This window comes from Phascolarctos cinereus, unplaced genomic scaffold (assembly GCF_003287225.1).
Source record: "Phascolarctos cinereus isolate Bilbo 61053 unplaced genomic scaffold, phaCin_HiC Scaffold_4;HRSCAF=312, whole genome shotgun sequence".
NCBI classification, from domain to species: domain Eukaryota; kingdom Metazoa; phylum Chordata; class Mammalia; order Diprotodontia; family Phascolarctidae; genus Phascolarctos; species Phascolarctos cinereus.
The window spans coordinates 185784178-185803801 of record NW_027555847.1 but is presented as its reverse complement, the minus strand read 5'-3'; the positions used below and the strand labels follow the sequence as shown (position 1 = coordinate 185803801).

Genomic DNA, 19624 nt, shown 5'->3' with positions numbered 1-19624 from the left:
TAAAAAATTTTCCTTTTTTTTTCTTTTTTAGTGAGGCAATTGGGGTTAACTGACTTGCCCAGGGTCACACAGCTAGTAAGTGTCAAGTGTCTGAGGCCAAATTTGAACCTAGGTCCTCCGGACTCTAAGGCTGGAGCTCTGTCCACTGCACCACCTAGCTGCCCCAAACTTATTTTTTATTTTTTTATTTTGGAGGCAATTGGGGTTAAGTGAGTTGCCCAGGGTCACACAGCTAGTAACTGGTTGAGGCTAGATTTGAACTCAGGAAGACTCATTGTCAGGCCCAGCTCTCTATCCACTACACCACCTAGCTGCTCCAAAAAATTTCCTTTTTAATTAAAAATTTAATCAGTATACAAAGACCAAGTGGACTACATAAGAAACTGTAAACTACTTTATACACTTTTAAAGAAATATCTCTACCTATACATAAATTCACACACTTTCACAAGGTAGTAACAAAACTGCTCTATTTGTTTGTGACCTCCCTTACCCTCTTCTATACCTGGTTTGTTTTATTCTGTGCACTTTAAAAGGTTTTATTGATGCCAACCATCTTTTTTGGGGGTGGTGAAGGGGGAGTACCTTCTAACCCCCACCTCCAAACAGTGGCAATCTCTTATAACAAAACCGATCAACAAAATATTGGCCCTGTCTCAATCACTTCTCTTCAAAGAGGCAGGAAGTATGTTTGTTTCATCATCAGTTTTTTGAAGTCACTACTGCTTGCTGCTTTCATCAGAGTTCCAGTTCTCAGATCTTTCAAAGTAGCTTTTATGCACATTAGGATAAAAAGGAAGAATGCCAGAAAATGAGCTGTGTAAACTAGATGTTAAGATACTACAAGAAATCCTAATTTGTGGCTTTACATAACATTATATAACATGAATTATGTCATTTCAGCAAACATTGCCCTAAAGCACTGTTCCAGAGAACTACATTAACATAATAAATTGCAATATATGAAAAAAGTACTATGTAAAAAACTACTTTAGAATTATAGCCACATTTCTCTCTAGAAAAGAGTTTTATTAAGTTACTTTGCATCATGGACTTCTCTGGCAGTTTGGTGAAGCCTATTAAATGCATAAAACAAAATATGCAGAAATACAAAAGAAATCAATTATATTGAAATGAAGTTATCAAATTTTTTGGTAAAGTTCAGAGGTTCCAAGTTAAGAACTCCTCCTTTAAAAAGAATCCTGTCACATCCTTTGAATATAATACCAGACATTGTAGTCTGTAGACTGAAAAAGCACAAAACAACCTTCTTCAAGGCATTAAAATCTATTTGGAAAAGATGCTACTTAATCATCAGATTGCTACTTGTTAGCAAGATCTGGAATCCTTTGATTTGGGATCAAAATGTGATCATTACAGGAGACACCCCCAAAGCGACATATCCTTTAAAAAAGGACATTTAAAAAAAAGTAAGCTAACTAAGTTAGAGGCGGAACCAAGATGGCAGAGAAGAGGGAGCATTCCAGTCAAACTCTCATCATTCTCCTCTAAACAACTTCAAAATAATTTGTCAGTGGTCATTCCCCAATTGTTAAATGATCTAAAAGATATGAACAGGCAATTTTCTGAAGAATCAATTAAAGCATGATAAAATGCTGAAAATCACTACTGATTTTTTAATCACTTTAATCACTATTGATTAAAGAAATGCAAATTAAAACAACTCTGAGGTACCACCTTACACCTATCAGATTGGCTAATATGACAGAAAAGGAAAAGTTGGAGGGGATAGGAAAAACTGGGACACTAATGCACTGTTGGTGGAGTTATGAACTGATCCAACCATTCTTGAGGGTAATTTGGTACTATGCTTAAAAGGCTATAAAACCTTTTGACCCAGCAATACCACTAGTAGGTCTGTATTCAAAAGAGACCAAAGAAAAAGGAAAAGACCTATATATATACAAAAATATTTATAGCAGCTCTTTTTTTGGTGACAAAGAACTAGAAATTGAGAGGATGCCCATCAATTGGGGAATGGCTGAACAAATTGTGGTATATGATTGTGATGGAATACTCCTTTGCTATATAAGAAATGACAACTAGGATGCTTTCAGAAAAACCTTGGAAGATTTATACAAACTGATGCAAAGTGAAGACAGCAGAACAAGGAGACACTACATATAGTATCAACAATACTGTATGATGATCAACTATGAATGACCTAGCTTTTCCCAGCAAAAGAATGATCTAATACAATTCTGAAGGACTGAAGATGAAAAAATGCTAGCCCCCTCCAGAGGAAGAAATGATAAGAGTCTGAAGGCTGATCAAAGAAATCCTTCTTTTTAAAATTTTTCAAATTTTTCTTGGGGTTGTTTTTTTGGTCTATGTTTCAACATAGTTAATATGGCAATGTATTCTGCATGACTGCACACTTATAATCTATATCAAATTGCTTGCCTTTTCAAGGAGGGGTGAAGGGGAGAGAGGGAGAGAATTTGGAACTCAAAAAAAATTTTTTAAAAGGATGTTAAACATTGCTTTTATATGTAATTGGAGAAAAAAATAAAATAAAATTTAAAACGAAAATGTAAAATCACTCATCAAATTGAATTCTGGAGCAGCATAGTCAACAAAAAGTCAGGGTGGGACATTGTAACAGCCCAAGACAATTCAGGAGTTTGGAAGGAGAGGTCTCAGGTCACAGCTGGCCTGCTCCAGCACAGGACAGTGGCAATACGATCTGTAGAGCCCTGGAGCCTGTTGCAGCAGTGATTACAGCAGCAACCGTTCTGGGGGTTATCACTACTGAGAAATGGTAAGTGGATTGGACAACTAGTCAGAAAAGGATTACAGGGGACCCCTGTGTAGTCACTGGGCTCAGCACTGGGCACCACTTGGTAATTACACTATCCATTACCCAGTTCTGGGTCACAGTTCCTGGGCAGAGAGAAGAGCTTGTGGTCACAAAGCAGGGGGGTCCCTTCAAAGATAGAGAGAGGAACATTAGCACTAGTGGGTACAAGGGAACAGAGGGCCTTCCTAGATAAGGACCAGAACACAGAGCAGTGACCCCATCTCTGCCCAGACCACACCACCCTGAAAGCACCAAAAATTTACAGACTCCCAGACTAGCTGTGAGAACAGCAGGGCAAAAAAACCAGAACTCTGGGACAATGACCACCACCTCCTACCACCCCAAAGGTGAAGAGAACCCAACCCTAATATAAAATTCAAAATCATAAAACTGGTGGGAAAATGAGCAAACAACAAACAAAAATACCTCGTTCATAAAAAGCTACTATAATGACAAGAAAGCTCAAGACACAAACTCAAAAGAAGACAAAGACATGAAAACATCTATAACCAAAGCCTCAAAGACAAAATACAGCTAAAGAACTAAATGCCCAACAAGAATCCCAAAAAGAGCTAAAGAGATTTTTAAAATAGAAAAAAAAAAGATTTTAATAATCAAATAAAAGAGGTAGAGGAAAAAGTGGGAAAAATAATAAGTGTAAAGGGCAGAGCCAAGACGGCAGAGTAAAAGCAGGATCTCACCTGCATTCTTACCACATTCCCTTCCAAACAACCACACTGGGGTGGTGGCTCAAAGGGGGAATACATATATACTCAGGTGGGTAGAGAAATCTGTCTTACCCTACAAGGAAGTAAGTGGGAAAGGGGACAAGAGAAGTGGAAGTGGGGGAGGTAGGCACTGATAGCAATAAGGGCAGATTAAGGAAGGAAGTCATCAGAAGAAAAACATACTTTTGAAAAAGGATAGGGTAAAAAGAAAGAGAAGTATAAACAGTCAGGAAAATAGGATGGAGGGAAATACACAGTAATTTCAACTGTGAATGTGAATGGGAAGTACTCATAAAACAGAAGCAGATAGCAGAATGGATTAACAACAAGAATCCAACAATATGTTGTTTACAAGAAAAACATCTGAAAAAGAGAGACAGAATAAAAATAAGGAGCTGGAGCAGAGTACATTATGCTTCAGCTGAGGTTAAAAAAAAGCAGAGACAGGAATCATGATCTCAGACAAAGCAAAACAAAAATAGACCTAATTAAAAGAAAGAAGCAGGGAAACTATTATTTTGCTAAAAGGTGCCACAGATAATGAAATAATATCAGTACTAAACATATATGCAACAAATGGTATAGCATCCAAATTCTGAAAGTGAAAATTACAGGAACAAATAGTAAAACAATACTAGTGAGGGAACTAAACTTTCCCTTCTCAGAACTAGATACATTAAATCATAAAATAAAGATGAAAGAAATTAAGGAAATGAATAGAATTTTAAAAGAAGTTAGATATTACAGACTTCTGGAGAAAACTGAGTGGGAATAGAAAGGAGTATATGTCTTCTCAACTGTACATGGCACTTCACAAAAATTAACCATGTATTAGGGCATTAAAATCTGACAATCAAATGCAAAAAAGCAGAATTATTCAATGCATCTTTTTCAGACATAATACAATAAAAATTACATTCACTAAAGGGATATGGAAAGTTAGATCAAAAATTAATTGTAAACTAAATAATCTAATCCTTAAGAATGAGTAGTTCACAGAAAAAATCATAGAAACAATCAATAGTTTCATTAGAGATAATGACAACAATAAGACAGTATATGAAAATTTATGGGGGGTGGAGCCAAGATGGCAGAGTAAAGACAGGGACTCACTTGAGCCCTCCCCCAAATCCCTCCAAACACCTATAAAAAGTTACTCTAAACAAATCCTAGAGTAGCAGAACTCACAAAAAGACGGAGTGAAACTAATTTCCAGCCCAAGACAACCTAAAAGGTCAACAGGAAAGGTCTGCTGCCCCAGGCTGGGAGAGGAGTACAGTAGCACAAGCAGCCCCAGCACAGACTGGGCCCCAGCAAAACTGGAACAGGCCTCAGGGGACTGAATCACAGACAGCTGTGGTGGTTTCCAGACTTTTCAACCCAAAAACAACTTAGAAGGTCAGTAGGAAAAGTCTGTTGGACCTGGGTGAGAAAGGAGTGCAGTCTAGCCCTGGCCCTAGTACAGCACCAGGGCAGCAGCAGTGACAGAAGTGGTGGGAACGGCTGCTTCCAGAGCAATCAGCCCACAGACGGTAAGGGGATTGAACAACTGATCAGAAGGAGATTACAGGGGTCTCTTTGCTAGTACTGAGGCAGGATTATGTTGCTTTGCCCATACTTGGATCTGGGTTGCAGTCCTGGATGGCAGTCCTGAGGCAAGAAGGAGCACTGGCATAGCAGAGCTTGTAACAGCAGTGCAGAGAGAACCCTCTTCACAGTTAGTCTAGGGCAGAAAAGAGTGCTTGTGGTCACTCACAGACCAGAGCACAGGCAAGGAGAGGATTAAACACCTCTCCTTAGATCATACCACCTTGGAAGAACTGAAAACTTACAGGTCCCTAGAAGAATCTCTGAAAACAGCTGCACAAAACCCCTGAAGCTTCAGACAGTACACCCTCCACACTGGAAGGAGAGCCCTACCTTAACAAAGAGTTAAAAAGTCAAGTAATTGGCTGGGAAAATGAGCAAACAGCAAGAAAAAACTCAGACTACAGAAACTTACTTTGGTAACAAGGAAGATCAAAACTTACAACCAGAAGAGACAACAAAGTCAAAGCTCCTGCATTCAAAGCCTCCAAGAAAAACATGAAAAACTAGTCAACAACTTGCCAAAAGAGACCCAAATAAATACTAAAGAAAATAACACCTTAAAAAATAGACTGGACCAAATGGCAAAAGAGGTCCAAAAAGCCAATGAGGAGAACAATGCCTTTAAAAAGCAGAATTGGCCAAATGGAAAAGGAAGTCCAAAAGCTCACTGAAGAAAATAATCCTTTAAAAATTAGAATGGAGCAAACGGAAGCTAGTGACTCTATAAGAAATTATAAAACAAAACCAAAACAATGAAAAAATAGAAGACAATGTGAAATATCTCACTGGAAAAACAAACCTGGAAAACAGATCCTGGAGAGAGAATTTTAAAATTATTGGACTACTTGAAAACCATGATCAAAAAAAGAGCCTAGACATCATCTTTCAAGAAATTATCAAGCAAAACTGCCCTGATATTCTACAACCAGAGGGTAAAATAGAAATGGAAAGAATCCACTGATCACCCCCTGAAAGAGATCCCAAAAGGAAAACTGCCAGGAATATTATAGCCAAATTCCAAAGTTCCCAGGTTGATGAGAAAATATTGCAAGCAGCCAGAAACAATTCAAGTATTGTAGAAACACAATCAGGATAGCTCAAGATTTAGCAGCTTCCACAGTAAGGGATCAAAGGGTTTGGAAGATGATATTCCAGAGGTCAAAGGAGCTAGGATTAAAACCAAGAATCACCTACCCAGCAAAACCGAATGTAATCAGTGAGGGAGGGAAATTGAAATTCAATGATATAGAGGAATTTAATGCATTCTTGAGAAAAAACCAGAACTAAATAGAAAAACTGCCTTTCAAATACCAGACTCAAGAGAAGCATGAAAAGGTGAACAGGAAAGAGAAATCATAAGGGACTTATTAAAGTTGAACTGTTTACATTCCCACATGGAAAGATGATGTTTGTAACTCACGAGACCTTTCTCATTATTAGGGTAGCTGTAAGGAACATATATAGACAGAGGGTACAAGGTGAGTTGAATATGAAGGGATGCTACCTAGAAAATAAAATTAAGGGATGAGAGAGGAATGTCCTGGGAGAAGGAGAAAGGGAGAGGTAGAATAGGGTAAATTATCTCACGTAAAAAAGGCAAGAAAAAAAGCTTTTACAGTGAAGGGGAAGACAGGGAAGGTAAGAAGGAATGAGTGAACCTTACTCTCATTGGATATGGCTTATGGAGGGAATAATATACACACTCAATTGGGTATGGAAATCTATCTTACTCTACTGGAAAGTAGGGGAAAAGGGGATAAGAGGAGGGGCAGGAGGGAGTGACAGAAGGGAGGGCAGATTGGGGAGGAGGATAATCAGAAGCAAACACTTTTGAGGAGGGGCAGGGTCAAAGGAGAGAACAGATAAACCATCGATTGGTTAATTTCATTTTTTTTCCTTTTCATTTTAAAAAAGAAAGAAGAAAACCAAACTGCCAGGATCAAAAATGAAAAAGGTGAATTCACCACTAGTGAAGAGGAAATTCAAGCAATTGTTAAGAGCTATTTTGTCGAATTTTACACTAATAAATCCTACAATCTATGTGAAAGGAATATTTACAAAAATATAAATTTCCCAGATTAACAGAAAAGGAAATAGAATACTTACATAACCCTATCTTGGGGGGGGGGGGAAACAAACCTGAACTAGACATAAATTAGCTCCCTAAGAAAAATCTCTAGGACCAGATGGACTCACAAAGTGAATTCTACCAAACATTTAAAGAACAATTAATTCTAAAACCATATACACCATCTGGAAAAATAGGCAAAGAAGGAGTCCTACCAAATTCCTTTTACAACACAAATATAGTGCTGACACATAAACTAGGAAAAGCCAAAAGACAGAAAGAAAATTATAGACCAATTTCCCTAATGAACATCAATACAAAAATTTTTTAAAAAATACTAGCAAGGAGATTACAGCAATATATCACAAAGAACATGCAATATGACTAGCTAGGATTTATACCAGGAATGCAGGGTTGACTCTGTATTAGGAAACTATAAGTATAATTAACCATATCAATTACAAAACCAATAAAAATCAGATGATTATCTCAATACACGCAGAAAAAGCTTTTGACAAAATGCAAAACCATTCCTCTTAAAAAAAAAACAAGCTAGAAAGCAAAGGGAAAAAATGGCACCTTTCTCAAAGTGATAAGTATTATCTGTCTACAACCAAGAGTAAGCATTATCTGTAATGAAGATAAACTTCTTAATAAGGATGTTCATTTATCACCACTATTATTCAATATTTGACTAGAAATGCTAGCTGTAGCAATAAGAGAAGAAAAAGAAATTGAAGGAATCAGAATGGCAATGAGGAAACAAAACTATCAGTCTTTGCAGACAATACGACTGTATACTTAGGGAACTCTAGATAATCAACTAAAAAGCTAGCTGAAACAATTAGCAAAGTTGCCGGATATGAAATCAACCTATAAATAAATATATAAAATAAATCATAAGCATTTCTACATCACCATAACCTGGCAGAAAGAAATCAAATGAGAAATTTCAATATCAAATATTTGGGAATCTACCTGCCTAGACAAAACCAGGAACTATATGAACACAAACACCTTTCACACAAATAAAGACAAATATAAACAACTGGGAAATATTAATTGCTCATGGGTAGGCTGAGACAATATAATCAAAATAGAAGTTTTTACCTAAACTAATTTACTTAATCAGTTTACTAATCAAACTACTAAAGAATTATTCTATTTAGCTAGAAAAAAATTAATAAAATTCATCTGTAACAATAAAAGGTCAAGAATATCAAGGAAATCAATGAAAATAAATGTGAAGGAAGGTGAGTTAGAAGTACCAGATTTCAAACTATATTACAAAGCAATAAAATATTCATTTTAAACAGAATTCTACTCCAATAAAATGATGTGGATGTCTTGTGAAATTCATTATGAGAGTTTATCTAAATTTTTTTTAATCATTCCATCACACTTTTCTTTCTTGATTCTAAAGCTACAACACTTAATCCTAATACCATGCATTTTATGAAGGTACCAGTTCATTCAATTCTTTTTTTCGTTGTTGTTGTTTTTCGTTGTTGTTGTTTTTAGGCAATGGGGTTAAGTGACTTGCCCAGGATCACACAGCTAGTAAGTGTTATGTATTTGAGGCCAGATCTGAACTCAGGTCCTCCTGAATCCAGGGCCGGTGCTCCATACACTGTGCCACCTAGCTGCCCCCATTCAATTCTTAATACTTCTAAAATACATTTAAATGATGTATTCCCCACCACACTACCAAATAACTCAGTTCTACTGTCAGAGCTGAACTCAAATTTCCATAACCAAAACATTTTTGGATTAAAAAGCCAGATATAAGTATCTTTAAGCTTTTACTTTAGAAGAAAGACATCTTCTCTGGCACCCTGAAATTCTTTCAGTTTCCTCTCCTGTAAAAACCAATACAATTTATACAAAATCACTTTACTATAAAGAATACCTTTCAATGAACTGATCAAAATTAGTCAAAAGGAAATACAGACTATGATCAACAATAATTAATCTAGAGGAAATATAGGCTATGAACAAAAATGTACTAGATGCTGTGGAGGACAAAAGACATAATCAAAGGATTTCTCTTAAACAAGATACTATTAAGATCTATACTAATTAGCATAGGAAAGCAGGCTAAAATTTCACTTCAAGGAACAGTAAAATCCTAGGTTAAATCAAATCTTTTGTTAGCTAATATGAACTTGGAAAACAAAAGTACAACATTATGTTTTTTACTATCTGAAGCAAATAGATTTATGTTCTACCTATTACAACTGATTACCATGTGAACACAACCTCAGGAAATGAGAAAGGAGATTTTTCAAATCCTAACTGCATCTTTTCATCTTAAAGGGATCATCTTCTTAAATTTGCCACACACTTAAATCTGCCTAAAACCAACAATTAATCCTTATCATCTCATCAAAGACCTTAGCAACCCTTTTATAATCCTTATCATCTCATCAAAGACCTTAGCAACCCTTTTATAATATTACAGAAAACTCAAGGAATATTTTTCTAGTCACAAAAGGACAACCAATAGATATAGAGCTGGGCCTGGAGTCAGGAAGATTCACCATCCTGAACTCAAATCTGGCCTCAGACACTTACTAGCTGGGTGATCCTAGGCCAGTTACTTAACCCCGTTTGTTTCAGTTCCTCATCTGTAAAACAGGCTGAAAAATGAAATGGCAAACCACTCCAGGGGGTGCCAGGTCACAAAGAGCTGGACATGACTAAAACAACCAAACAACAACAACAATAAATTTTAAACTACCAGAAAGCAAGAGTCATATAAATATGCTTCCTTACCTCATTTTCTCCACACTAGGTTTAGCTGGTGTTCCACTAGCTGAGGAAAATCCATTATCACTGTCTGACGAATCCCCAAACCTTCGAGAAATCCAATCCCTTAGTGGTCTGTGAAAATGATTGTAGCTTTTATCTTTCAATTACTAGAACTATAGCATGTAAAGCCTGTATTTTAAGTACCAAAAACATACTTGATAAATGGAATGGCCATGAAGAACTTGTTAGGTGCCAAGCCAAGTTTTGACTTTGGGGTCATGTCATTTCTATGGCAGGGTAATTTTTCAATTGAGAACCAATCAATATTCTGAAAGAGTAAAAAAAAAATCCTTTTGTTAATAAACCACAAAGAGCTGAGACTGAAAAAGTAACAGTACCAAGCTAGGGTTTGCTAATCTTTATCTAAAAGTAATCCAGCATGCTTTGTACTTTTTTTTAAACTACTCTGTACAAAAAGAATGGGCACTGGTATCGGGTAGAAACACATAAATGTTTTCACTTGTTATATACCCGAATCTCTCTTCTGGTTTTTGGATTGAATTTCGTATCCTTTGGAATTCCTGGGATGATGTACAAACGAGCTAGTTGGTCATTGATTCTCAGTTCAATGTAATCATCCTTGCAAATGTAATCTCTGATATCAAAACCAGTTTCTTCAAAGACCTAAAAGTTAAAAAATTGAAAAATATCATTTAAATTCAACCATAAGACATTCTGTAAAAATTCATTCATTTTATAAACAAAATAATTACTATAAAATACCCAGATAATGTTTTTAATAAAGTCTTTTTCACTTCATACTCGATTTTATACTTAGAGCTGTGGACTTATGGTGACTGGATCAGGATAGATTTAAATAACACTATTTAGTATTTCCCAACCACTGTGCAAAGGTATTCTAAAGTCACATTATGAATTCACTAGAAGCTGGAGCTTTCTTCAAAATGTGGGATATTGCTTCTCCCTTACATGGACTATTGCAGAAGCCACTATTATGACTATGCATTCACTCTAGGGGCAGGTAGATGGCACAGTAAACAAAGTGCTGAGCTTGGAGTCAGGAAGACCTGAGTTTAAATATAACCTCATACACTCAGATACTGTGTCCATGGGCAAGTCATTTAACCCTGTTTGCCTCAGTTTCATCTGTAAAATGAGTTGGAGAAGAAAATGGCAAACCGTATCTTTTCCAAGAAAATCCTCAAAAGAGGTCACAAAGAGCTGGACATGACGGAAAACAACTAAACAATGCATTCTTTCCCTTCCGTCCTCCACTCTCCTAAGTAAAACACTCAGTGTGTGTTTTTTAAGCTGAGTCCCAACCAACTTCCTTGATAGCTGAAGCACAATTTTTGCTGATTTCAAGTTATTAAATCTCTCGTATGCAGATTTATAACTAGATGAACATAAAATTTGAATTAAAACAAATAAAACAGCAAGCTCTTCATGACATTGATCCTCGAAAACATTAAGGTTTGGAGACTGCTTTACATATTATCTTATTTGCTTCTTATAACAACCCTGTGAGGGAGGTATTAAATTATTATCCTCACTTTACAGATGAGGAAATTGAGCCTGAGGGAAAGAGAAAGTATAGGGGAAACACATACACTTGATCTGTATAGCTCTCTCTCGAAAAGGTTAGGAGAATCAAGTGAAGACAAATAACTTTATAAACAAACACAATCCATTCTGTTTTCTGGCCAGTGTCTTCCTTTATCTAAATCTGATATGAAGATATGCTTCTGCATTATCTACAGGACTAGTCACTGAAGAGTTTAAATTCTGAGGACCTGCTAAAGGATACGTCATCCCTTTTATTCTCCAAGGACTTATCAGTAAATCTGTATAATTTCAGTTAATTATTCATGTTTATTTCACTTGTGTTTCATGTGTAGTATCTAACTTGGTTATTCTAATATAATGTAAGTTCCTTGAGTTTCAAAAACTAAATGTTTTATCAAAGACTTAATATTGAACATCAACAAAACTACCTAAACTTGTATTAGAACTATTTAGTTAATTTCAAGGAACAAAATATGTTTTCCTATTTTTTTCATGTTTATTACTAACAACTAAGATACTTATCCCTCATGCCCACCTAGAAAGCTCCCTGATTTTAAGGGCCATGATTTCCCTTTTCTTTTTTTTTTCATAACTTTCCCAGATTTGGTGATACCTTAAAAAGTTGCTAAATATTTGACAATGAACCCAAATAAAATACAGATGTTACTAAAAAATGATCATTTCTGATATACGCCTTAAAATCAGTTTCACCTCTACTTCTGAGACTCATAAAACCAGGGTAAATTATAAATACTTAAGAGTTTTCCTGTAGAAATACAATCCATTGAAAGTCTAATATAACCCTTATATTCATATTTTAAGCACCTAACAAAAAGGGCTTCTATCACCACCACCACTTTAGAGGTTTATATACACCAGAATCAAATTTCAGAGAAGTGTAATGCAAAATGATAGAAAGTTATCACAGGTTTTCAATGTTAAGAGAATTAAAAAGGTATGCTGGCCTTGTAACTACTACATTCACTTTCCTTGAGGTATTTACCAGCAGATAGTTTTAACTGATCACTAATTTGTGCAACATCCCAAGGGAAAAAGTTAAATATCTATTCTCACACTAATCAAGCAATTTTCTGAATTACAAGACACAAATTTCTTGGACATACAAGTAACTAATGTTCTAAGGCACTGTCTGCAATCCTTTTTAAGCAAAAGTGAAACTAAAAGTGCAATACTATAGATTTTTTGCCTACTTCCCATGTGCTGCAAAACCTACAGATTAAAGTTCCTCAGACAAAATCCTATCAAGCTAAGTTTTACAAGTGCTTCTTAAAAGCCAGCATTATCATTAATCATTCAAACATTTGTAATCCACCTATAGGCATAGATGATTTGTGTGTATAAAGCTTTACTACTACCGGAATTTACTAATTTTTCTATTTCATATCTGTTACTTAAAGATAGCCTTTACTAGATCATGTCTAAAAATTTTTATAAAATAAATGAAGAAAAGTTCTTGTCATTGTTACTATAAAATGCAGCAGTACTATCCCTAGATTCTTGTTTTCTCAAATAACCATTTATGAACTCTTCAATCCAAAAATGTTCAGCTAAAGCATATTCAATATATAAAAGAGAAGCACAGAAGGGAGAGTGGGTCAAAGTCAGGAATACTTGACCTCAAGTCCAGAATCTTGACAAACGCAGCCTGTGGGCAAGTCACTTAACCTCTCAATGCCCCAGGAAAATCTTATGACTACAGGCTGCAGAGCAATTGCTGACATATTAATAGAGGCAGATTTCTCTCCCTAACTTCCCTATACCAAATGAAATCCCAAGTCAACAACAACAAAAACCTTAAGCTAGAAAGAAATACTAAAAGTAATGAACAGGAAATAGAATTCTGCCTGATTATACTAAACATAATATAAGGAAAAACTGACTCACAATTAGTTACACAAAAGAATGTGCTGCCTCAGGAGGTTTCCTTCTCAGAGATCTTTAAGCAAAGGCCTATAACTACTTTTAGTGTATTTTACAGAAGGACTATTTGTTTGTTTCAGCTATGGGTTTGACTGGATGGAAGGAAAGAAGGAAAGAAACAAGCATTTATTAAGTTCCTGATATGTGCAGGCACTGTGCTAAGCAATTTATAAATATTTATTCATTTGAAGCTTACAACAGCCCTGGGAGGTAAGTGCTATTATTAATCCATTTTAGTTGAGAAAACTGTAGCAAACAGAGATTAAGTAACTTGCCCAGAATCACACTACTCATTGTTGGAGAACAAATCTGAACTCAGATTTTCTTGACTCTAAGCCAGCGTTCTATCTGCTGTTCCATCCAGCTGCTTTCAGAATCCAGTTATCCCTTTCATATCAGGGGGTAGGAGTAGGGGTGTTAGTTGTGCAGTGCCCCTGAAATCTAGAAAATCTGTATAAAAAAGTTTGGTCCTCCCATCATACCAGACAAGTTTGAATTTTTTCTTTTTCTCTTATGGGGTAGTGATAGTACCTTACTGTAAAATGTGAGTTTAAGTATTAGGTCATAGGCATATTTTATGCATTTCTGAGTTCCTAAACTTTTTCTGTCACATGCTGGCCTTCATATGTGGTCTGTGGCTTCCACAAAACTCTCCCCAAAATTCCCACTTACAGTAATTTCTTATGCCAACCCGTGAAAACTGTGATGGACAAAGTCACAGTGTGGAAGGGATAACTATATTCATATATTCATATGCCTCTGGAATATTTACAGCAGCTTTTTGTAGTAACCCCAAATTGGAAACAAAGTATATGTCCTATTGGGATAGCTAATTATGATATGAATGTAACAGAATATTGTCATAAGGGAATATTATCATGCTATAAGAAATGATGAAATGGACTGTTTCAGAGGAAACCAGGTAAACCTCTAAGAACTGACACAGAGTTAAATCAGCAATATAGAAACAATTTATACAATATCATAGAGAAAAACAACTTTGAAAGACTTTAAAACGCTAAATCAACTCAATGATAAACCATGAGTCCAAAAGAACAAAGATGAAGCACGTCACTCACCTCCTGGCAGAAAGTGACAGATTTTCAGACATGGTAAATGTAGGAATTTGTTTTGCCAGCCCATGCAGTTATGTATCAGGGGCTTTATTTGTGTGCTTTTATTTTTTTATTTGGAGGAGGGGGAGAGAAGAGGGGAATGGAAGAGGCAGATTAAGTACTTTAAAAAACAAGAGGTACTATACACATTTATTGCAATATAATTCATTGCTGTGCAGTGACTGAATTAAAACTGAGGAATTGAACCAAACTACCAAAAAAGAATTATGAAAATATGCTACATCATCCTGCTACTAAAAAAATTATTTCAATGAACTGTTTATTGATATTACTGTTATTGTGAATGAGTGAGGAATATTTATTGAACAAAATAATGTACTAAGTGCAGAGGATTTGAAGTGGACACTAGTATTTTAACTCACTGTACTGCTAAGCATATAATGTGTAATAAAAGAAATCATTAAAAATTTTAGACATAAGCCAATAAAGACTAGTATCTATCCTTAAATAACAAATACGAAACAAGAAAATCGGTAAGTATGGAAGTACTAAAGTTTTATAGCCATAAATTCTGTCTTCTCAACATCCTGGGATTCCCAGCCACTCTGGGATTCTTTTGTCCTTTGGGCTGGAATGCTGCAGTAGATTGTGTGGGGCAATTAATAATTAAATAATCTTTGAATTTTCCAACTGAAATGCGACTGCAGTAACTGTAGTAACAAAACTACAGTATAATGTAAGCAGTCAAATAAAAATGATCAATCAAAAATCAAAATTAAGGTAAGAATAATTCATGACATCAAAGAAGGCAAAGGGAAAGATCAAAGGATAGTAGGATAAAAGATTCAGAGCTTGAAGGAACTTAAAGGCTATGGAGTCCAACTCCCCTCATTTTATAGATAAGGAAACTGAGGTACAGAGGTAATGACTTACCCAAAGTCACACGGTTAGTAAGTGTGAGGCAGGATTTGATCATAAATGTTCCTGACTCTAAGTCTATCCTCTAGACAAGCTACCTCTCACAGAAAAGAAAGTGTAGTGAAATCAAAATATATTTCTATAGGGTACTGAAATCCAAATTCAGTGACTAAAGCATTGGAAAATATAATACAAACAATACAACCAAAAATTATCAAGAAATCCTACTTCCATATTCTTGGGAAAGTTACTTAACCCCTCTAGGCCTTGATTTTCTCGTCTGTAAAAGGAGTGAACTGGACTAGATGACTTCCAAGGTCCCTTCCAGCCCCAAATCTGTTCCTAGGAATTGAGCTGTACAGTGGACTGGAAAGAGCATTGGCTCAGAAGTCAGAAAACCTGGATTCAAATCCCACTTTTGACACTACCTCTCGAAGTGCGGAGAGTTCCCTTAACCTCACTGGGCCTCAGTTTCCTAAACTACAAAATGAACTATATTACTTTCCAGTTCTAGATCTATAATTCCATAAAAGTCAGCTTACTGAGCTGAAAATCAATTGGCTCAGATATAATTTAAGACACCACAGTACCACCAAGTGGCAAAAATACACATCGCTATTATAGGATTAAAGAATACATATTTTTCAGCAAGCCATAAGTACCTTTAAAAAAACATATCATGCTAGGACATAAAATCTGTCCTGCCTCAACCTCTCCGTTGACCTCCAATCTCCTATTTCCAATTGTGTTACAGACATCTTTAACAGGATGTTCAGTAGACATCTTAAACTCAATATTTTCATTTCCTCTAAATATTCCTTTCCTAACTATTACTGTCCAGGGCAACGCTATCCTCCTAGTTCCTCAGGCTCACAAACTAAGAATCAGCCTGGTTTCCTCTGGTTCACTTTCCATATCCAATGTGTTGCCAAGGCCTATCAATTTCACCTTTGCAAGATTTCTCATATATGCTCCCTTCTCTCCTCTGACACTGCCACCCCTGTGGTACATACCCCCATCATCTCACACCTGGACTAATTCCTCCTGGTTGGTGTGCCTGCCTGAAGACTCTTCTCACTCCAATCTATCCTGCATTCAGCCACCAAAGCGCCTTCCCTTTAGGTGTGACATAGGTCTAACCACGTCACTCCCCTACTCAATAAACTCCTGTGGCTCCCAATTCCTCCATGATCAAATACAAAATCCTCTGATTGGCAAAGTTATTCATAACCTGGCCCCCTCCTATCTTTCCAGTCTTTTCATACCTTACTCTCCACTGATCCAGTGACACTAGTGTCCTTGCTGTTTCCTGTTTTGGATCTTCTTGGTTTAGGTATTAGCAGCATATTTGTGTGGAAAAAGGAAACTTAAACAGTTTATATAGTATTGGAATTAATTGTTCTCTAAACGTTTAGTAGAATTCACTTGTAAATCCATCTGGCCAAGGGGATTTTTTCTTAGGGAGTTCACTGATGGCTTGTTCAATTTGTTTTTCCAAAATTGGGTTAATTATTCTATCGTTAATTGTCCTATTTCCTCTTCTGTTAATCTAGGCAATTTATATTTTTGTAAATATGTATCCACTTCACTTAGATTGTCATATTTATTGTCATGTAATTGGGTGAAACAGCTCCTAATTATTACTTCAATTTCCTCTTCATTGGTGGTGAGTTCACCCATTTTCTTTTTTTAAATCGAATTAACCAATGGTTTATCTATTTTGTTGTTTTTTTTCATAAAATCAGATCTTAGTTTTATTAATTCAATGGTTTCCTTAATCTCAATTTTATTAATTTCTCCTCTGATTTTCAGAATTTCCAAATTGGTGCTTAATTGTAGATTTTTAATTTTGTTCCTTTTCTAGCTTTTTTTAGTTGCACAACCAACTCATTGATCTCCTCTTTCTCTATTTCATTCATGTAAGCATTTAGAGATATAAATTTTCCCCTAAGTACTGCTTTGGCTGTATCCCTTAAATTTTGTTGTCATTCTCTTTGATGGAATTACTTGTTTTTATGATCTGTTCTCTGACCCACTCATTCTTTAGAATTAGTTATTTTGGTTTCCAATTAATTTTTAATCTATTTTTTCATGGCCCTTTATTAAATGTAATTTTATTGCATCATGATCTGAAAAGGTTGCATTTAATATGCCTTTCTGCATTTGACTGTGAGGTTTTTATAGCCTAATACATGGTCAATTTTTGTGTAGGTGCCATGTACTGCTGGGAGAAAGGTATATTCCTTTCTATCCCCATTCAGTTTTCTCCAGAGGTCTATCATAACTTTTCTAAAATTCTATTCACCTCCTTAACTTCTCTCTTGTTTATTTTGTAGTTAGAGGAGAAAGAAGAAAAAGTTGAGGTGCCCCATTAGTATAGTTTTACTGTCTATTTCCTCCTGTAGCTCATTTAACTTTTCCCTTAGAAATTTGGATGCTGGAGCAGCTAGGTGGCACAGTGGATAAAGCACCAGCCTTGAAGTCAGGAGGACCTGAGTTCAAATCCAGCCTCAGACCAAACACGTGACACTTACTAACTGTGTGACTCCGGGCAAGTCACTTAACCCCACTTGCCAAAAAAAAAAAAAAAAAAAGAAATTTGGATGCTATGATGTTCAGTACATATATGTTTAGTATTGATATTACTTCACTGTTTATGGTACTTTTAGCAAGATGTAATCACCTTCCTTGTCCCTTTTTAGTTAAAAAAAGATCTATTTTTGCTTTTGCTTTGTCTGATATTATGATTGTTAACTCTACTTTTTTTACTTCAGCTGAAGCATAATATATTCCGCTCTAGCTTTTTACCTTTATTCTGTATATGTACCCCTGATTCAAGTGTGTTTTTTGTAAACAATATATTGCAGCATTCTGTTTTTTAATCCACTGTAATATCCACTTCTATTTTATGGGAGCACTCATCCCATTCACATTCAGTTATAATTACTGTGTATTTCCCTCCATCCTATTTTTCCCCATTTATACTTTTCTCTCACACTTTCACCCTGCCCTTCCTCATCAGATTTTTTCTTGTGACCACTGCTTCCCTCAACCTGTCCTCTTTTCTATCAGTCCACCACTCTCTTTTTGTTTCCTCCCCTCCTACCTCCCTATGCGGTAAGATAGATTTCTATACCCAACTCAGTGTGTATGCTAGTCCCTCTTTGAGCTAAATATGCTGAGAATAAGGTTCAAACAATGCTCACCCCCCTCACTTCTTTCCCTCCATTTTACATTTCACATGATATAATTTACCCCATTCTACCTCTCCCTTCCCTCTTCTCCCAGTGCAATCCTCTTAATTTTGTTTTTTATCACCCCATCAAAGTCAACTTATACTCATGCCCTCAGTCTATATATATTCCCTCTAACTGCCCTATGAGAGATCCAGTTCTTAAGAGTTACAAGCATCATCTTCCTGTGTAGGGATGTAAACAATTTAACCTTATTGAATAATTTGTGTTTTTTCTTTCCTGTTCATCTTTTTATGCTTCTCTTTTATCTTGCATTTAAAAACTGAATGTTCTGTTCAGTTCTAGTCTTTTCATCAGGAATGTTTGAAAGTCCCCGATTTCAGTGACTATTCATTTTTCCCTGAAAGATTATACTCAGTTTTTCTGGGTAGTTAATTCTTGGATATAATCCAATCTCCTGTGCCTCCTAGAATATCATATTCCAAGCCCTCCAATTCTTTAACATAGAAGCTTCTAAATCCTGTGTAATCCTGTGATGCCTTGATATCTGAATTTTTTCTTTCTCGTTGCTTATATTATTTTCTTTTTGACATGAGAGTTCTGGAATTTGGCTATAATATTCCTTGTAGTTTTCATTTTGGGATCTCTTTCAAGAAGTGATTGGTGGATTCTTTCAATTACTATTTTCCCCTCTGTTCTAAGATATCAGAGCAGTTTTCCTTGATAATTTCTTGAAAGATGCTGTCTAGGCTTTTTTTTTTTATCATAGCTTTTAGGTAGTCCAATAATTCTTAAATTATCTCTCTTGGATCTATTTTCCAGGTCAGTTGTTTTTCCAATAAGGTATTTTACATTTTCACCTATTCTTTCACTCTTTTAATTTTGTTTGATTGATTCTTAAGGTCTCATAGAGTCACTGGCTTCCACTTGACCATTCAAATTTTTAAGGA

At 35.8% G+C, this 19624-nt stretch overlaps 1 protein-coding gene across 6 annotated transcripts in view; it reads right to left on the bottom strand.

The window, feature by feature from the left end:
* Positions 1 to 19624, bottom strand: part of DCP2 (decapping mRNA 2) — an 81897-nt gene that overhangs the window by 25263 nt on the left and 37010 nt on the right. For all 6 annotated transcript variants that reach the window (XM_078152824.1, XM_078152825.1, XM_020980076.2 and 3 more), the window contains 3 exons: positions 10490 to 10642; positions 10174 to 10286; positions 9983 to 10090 (listed from right to left, as the gene is read on the bottom strand). In XM_078152824.1, coding sequence (XP_078008950.1) covers positions 9983 to 10090; positions 10174 to 10286; positions 10490 to 10642 — 374 coding nt within the window. The remainder of the gene's footprint in view (positions 1 to 9982; positions 10091 to 10173; positions 10287 to 10489; positions 10643 to 19624) is intronic.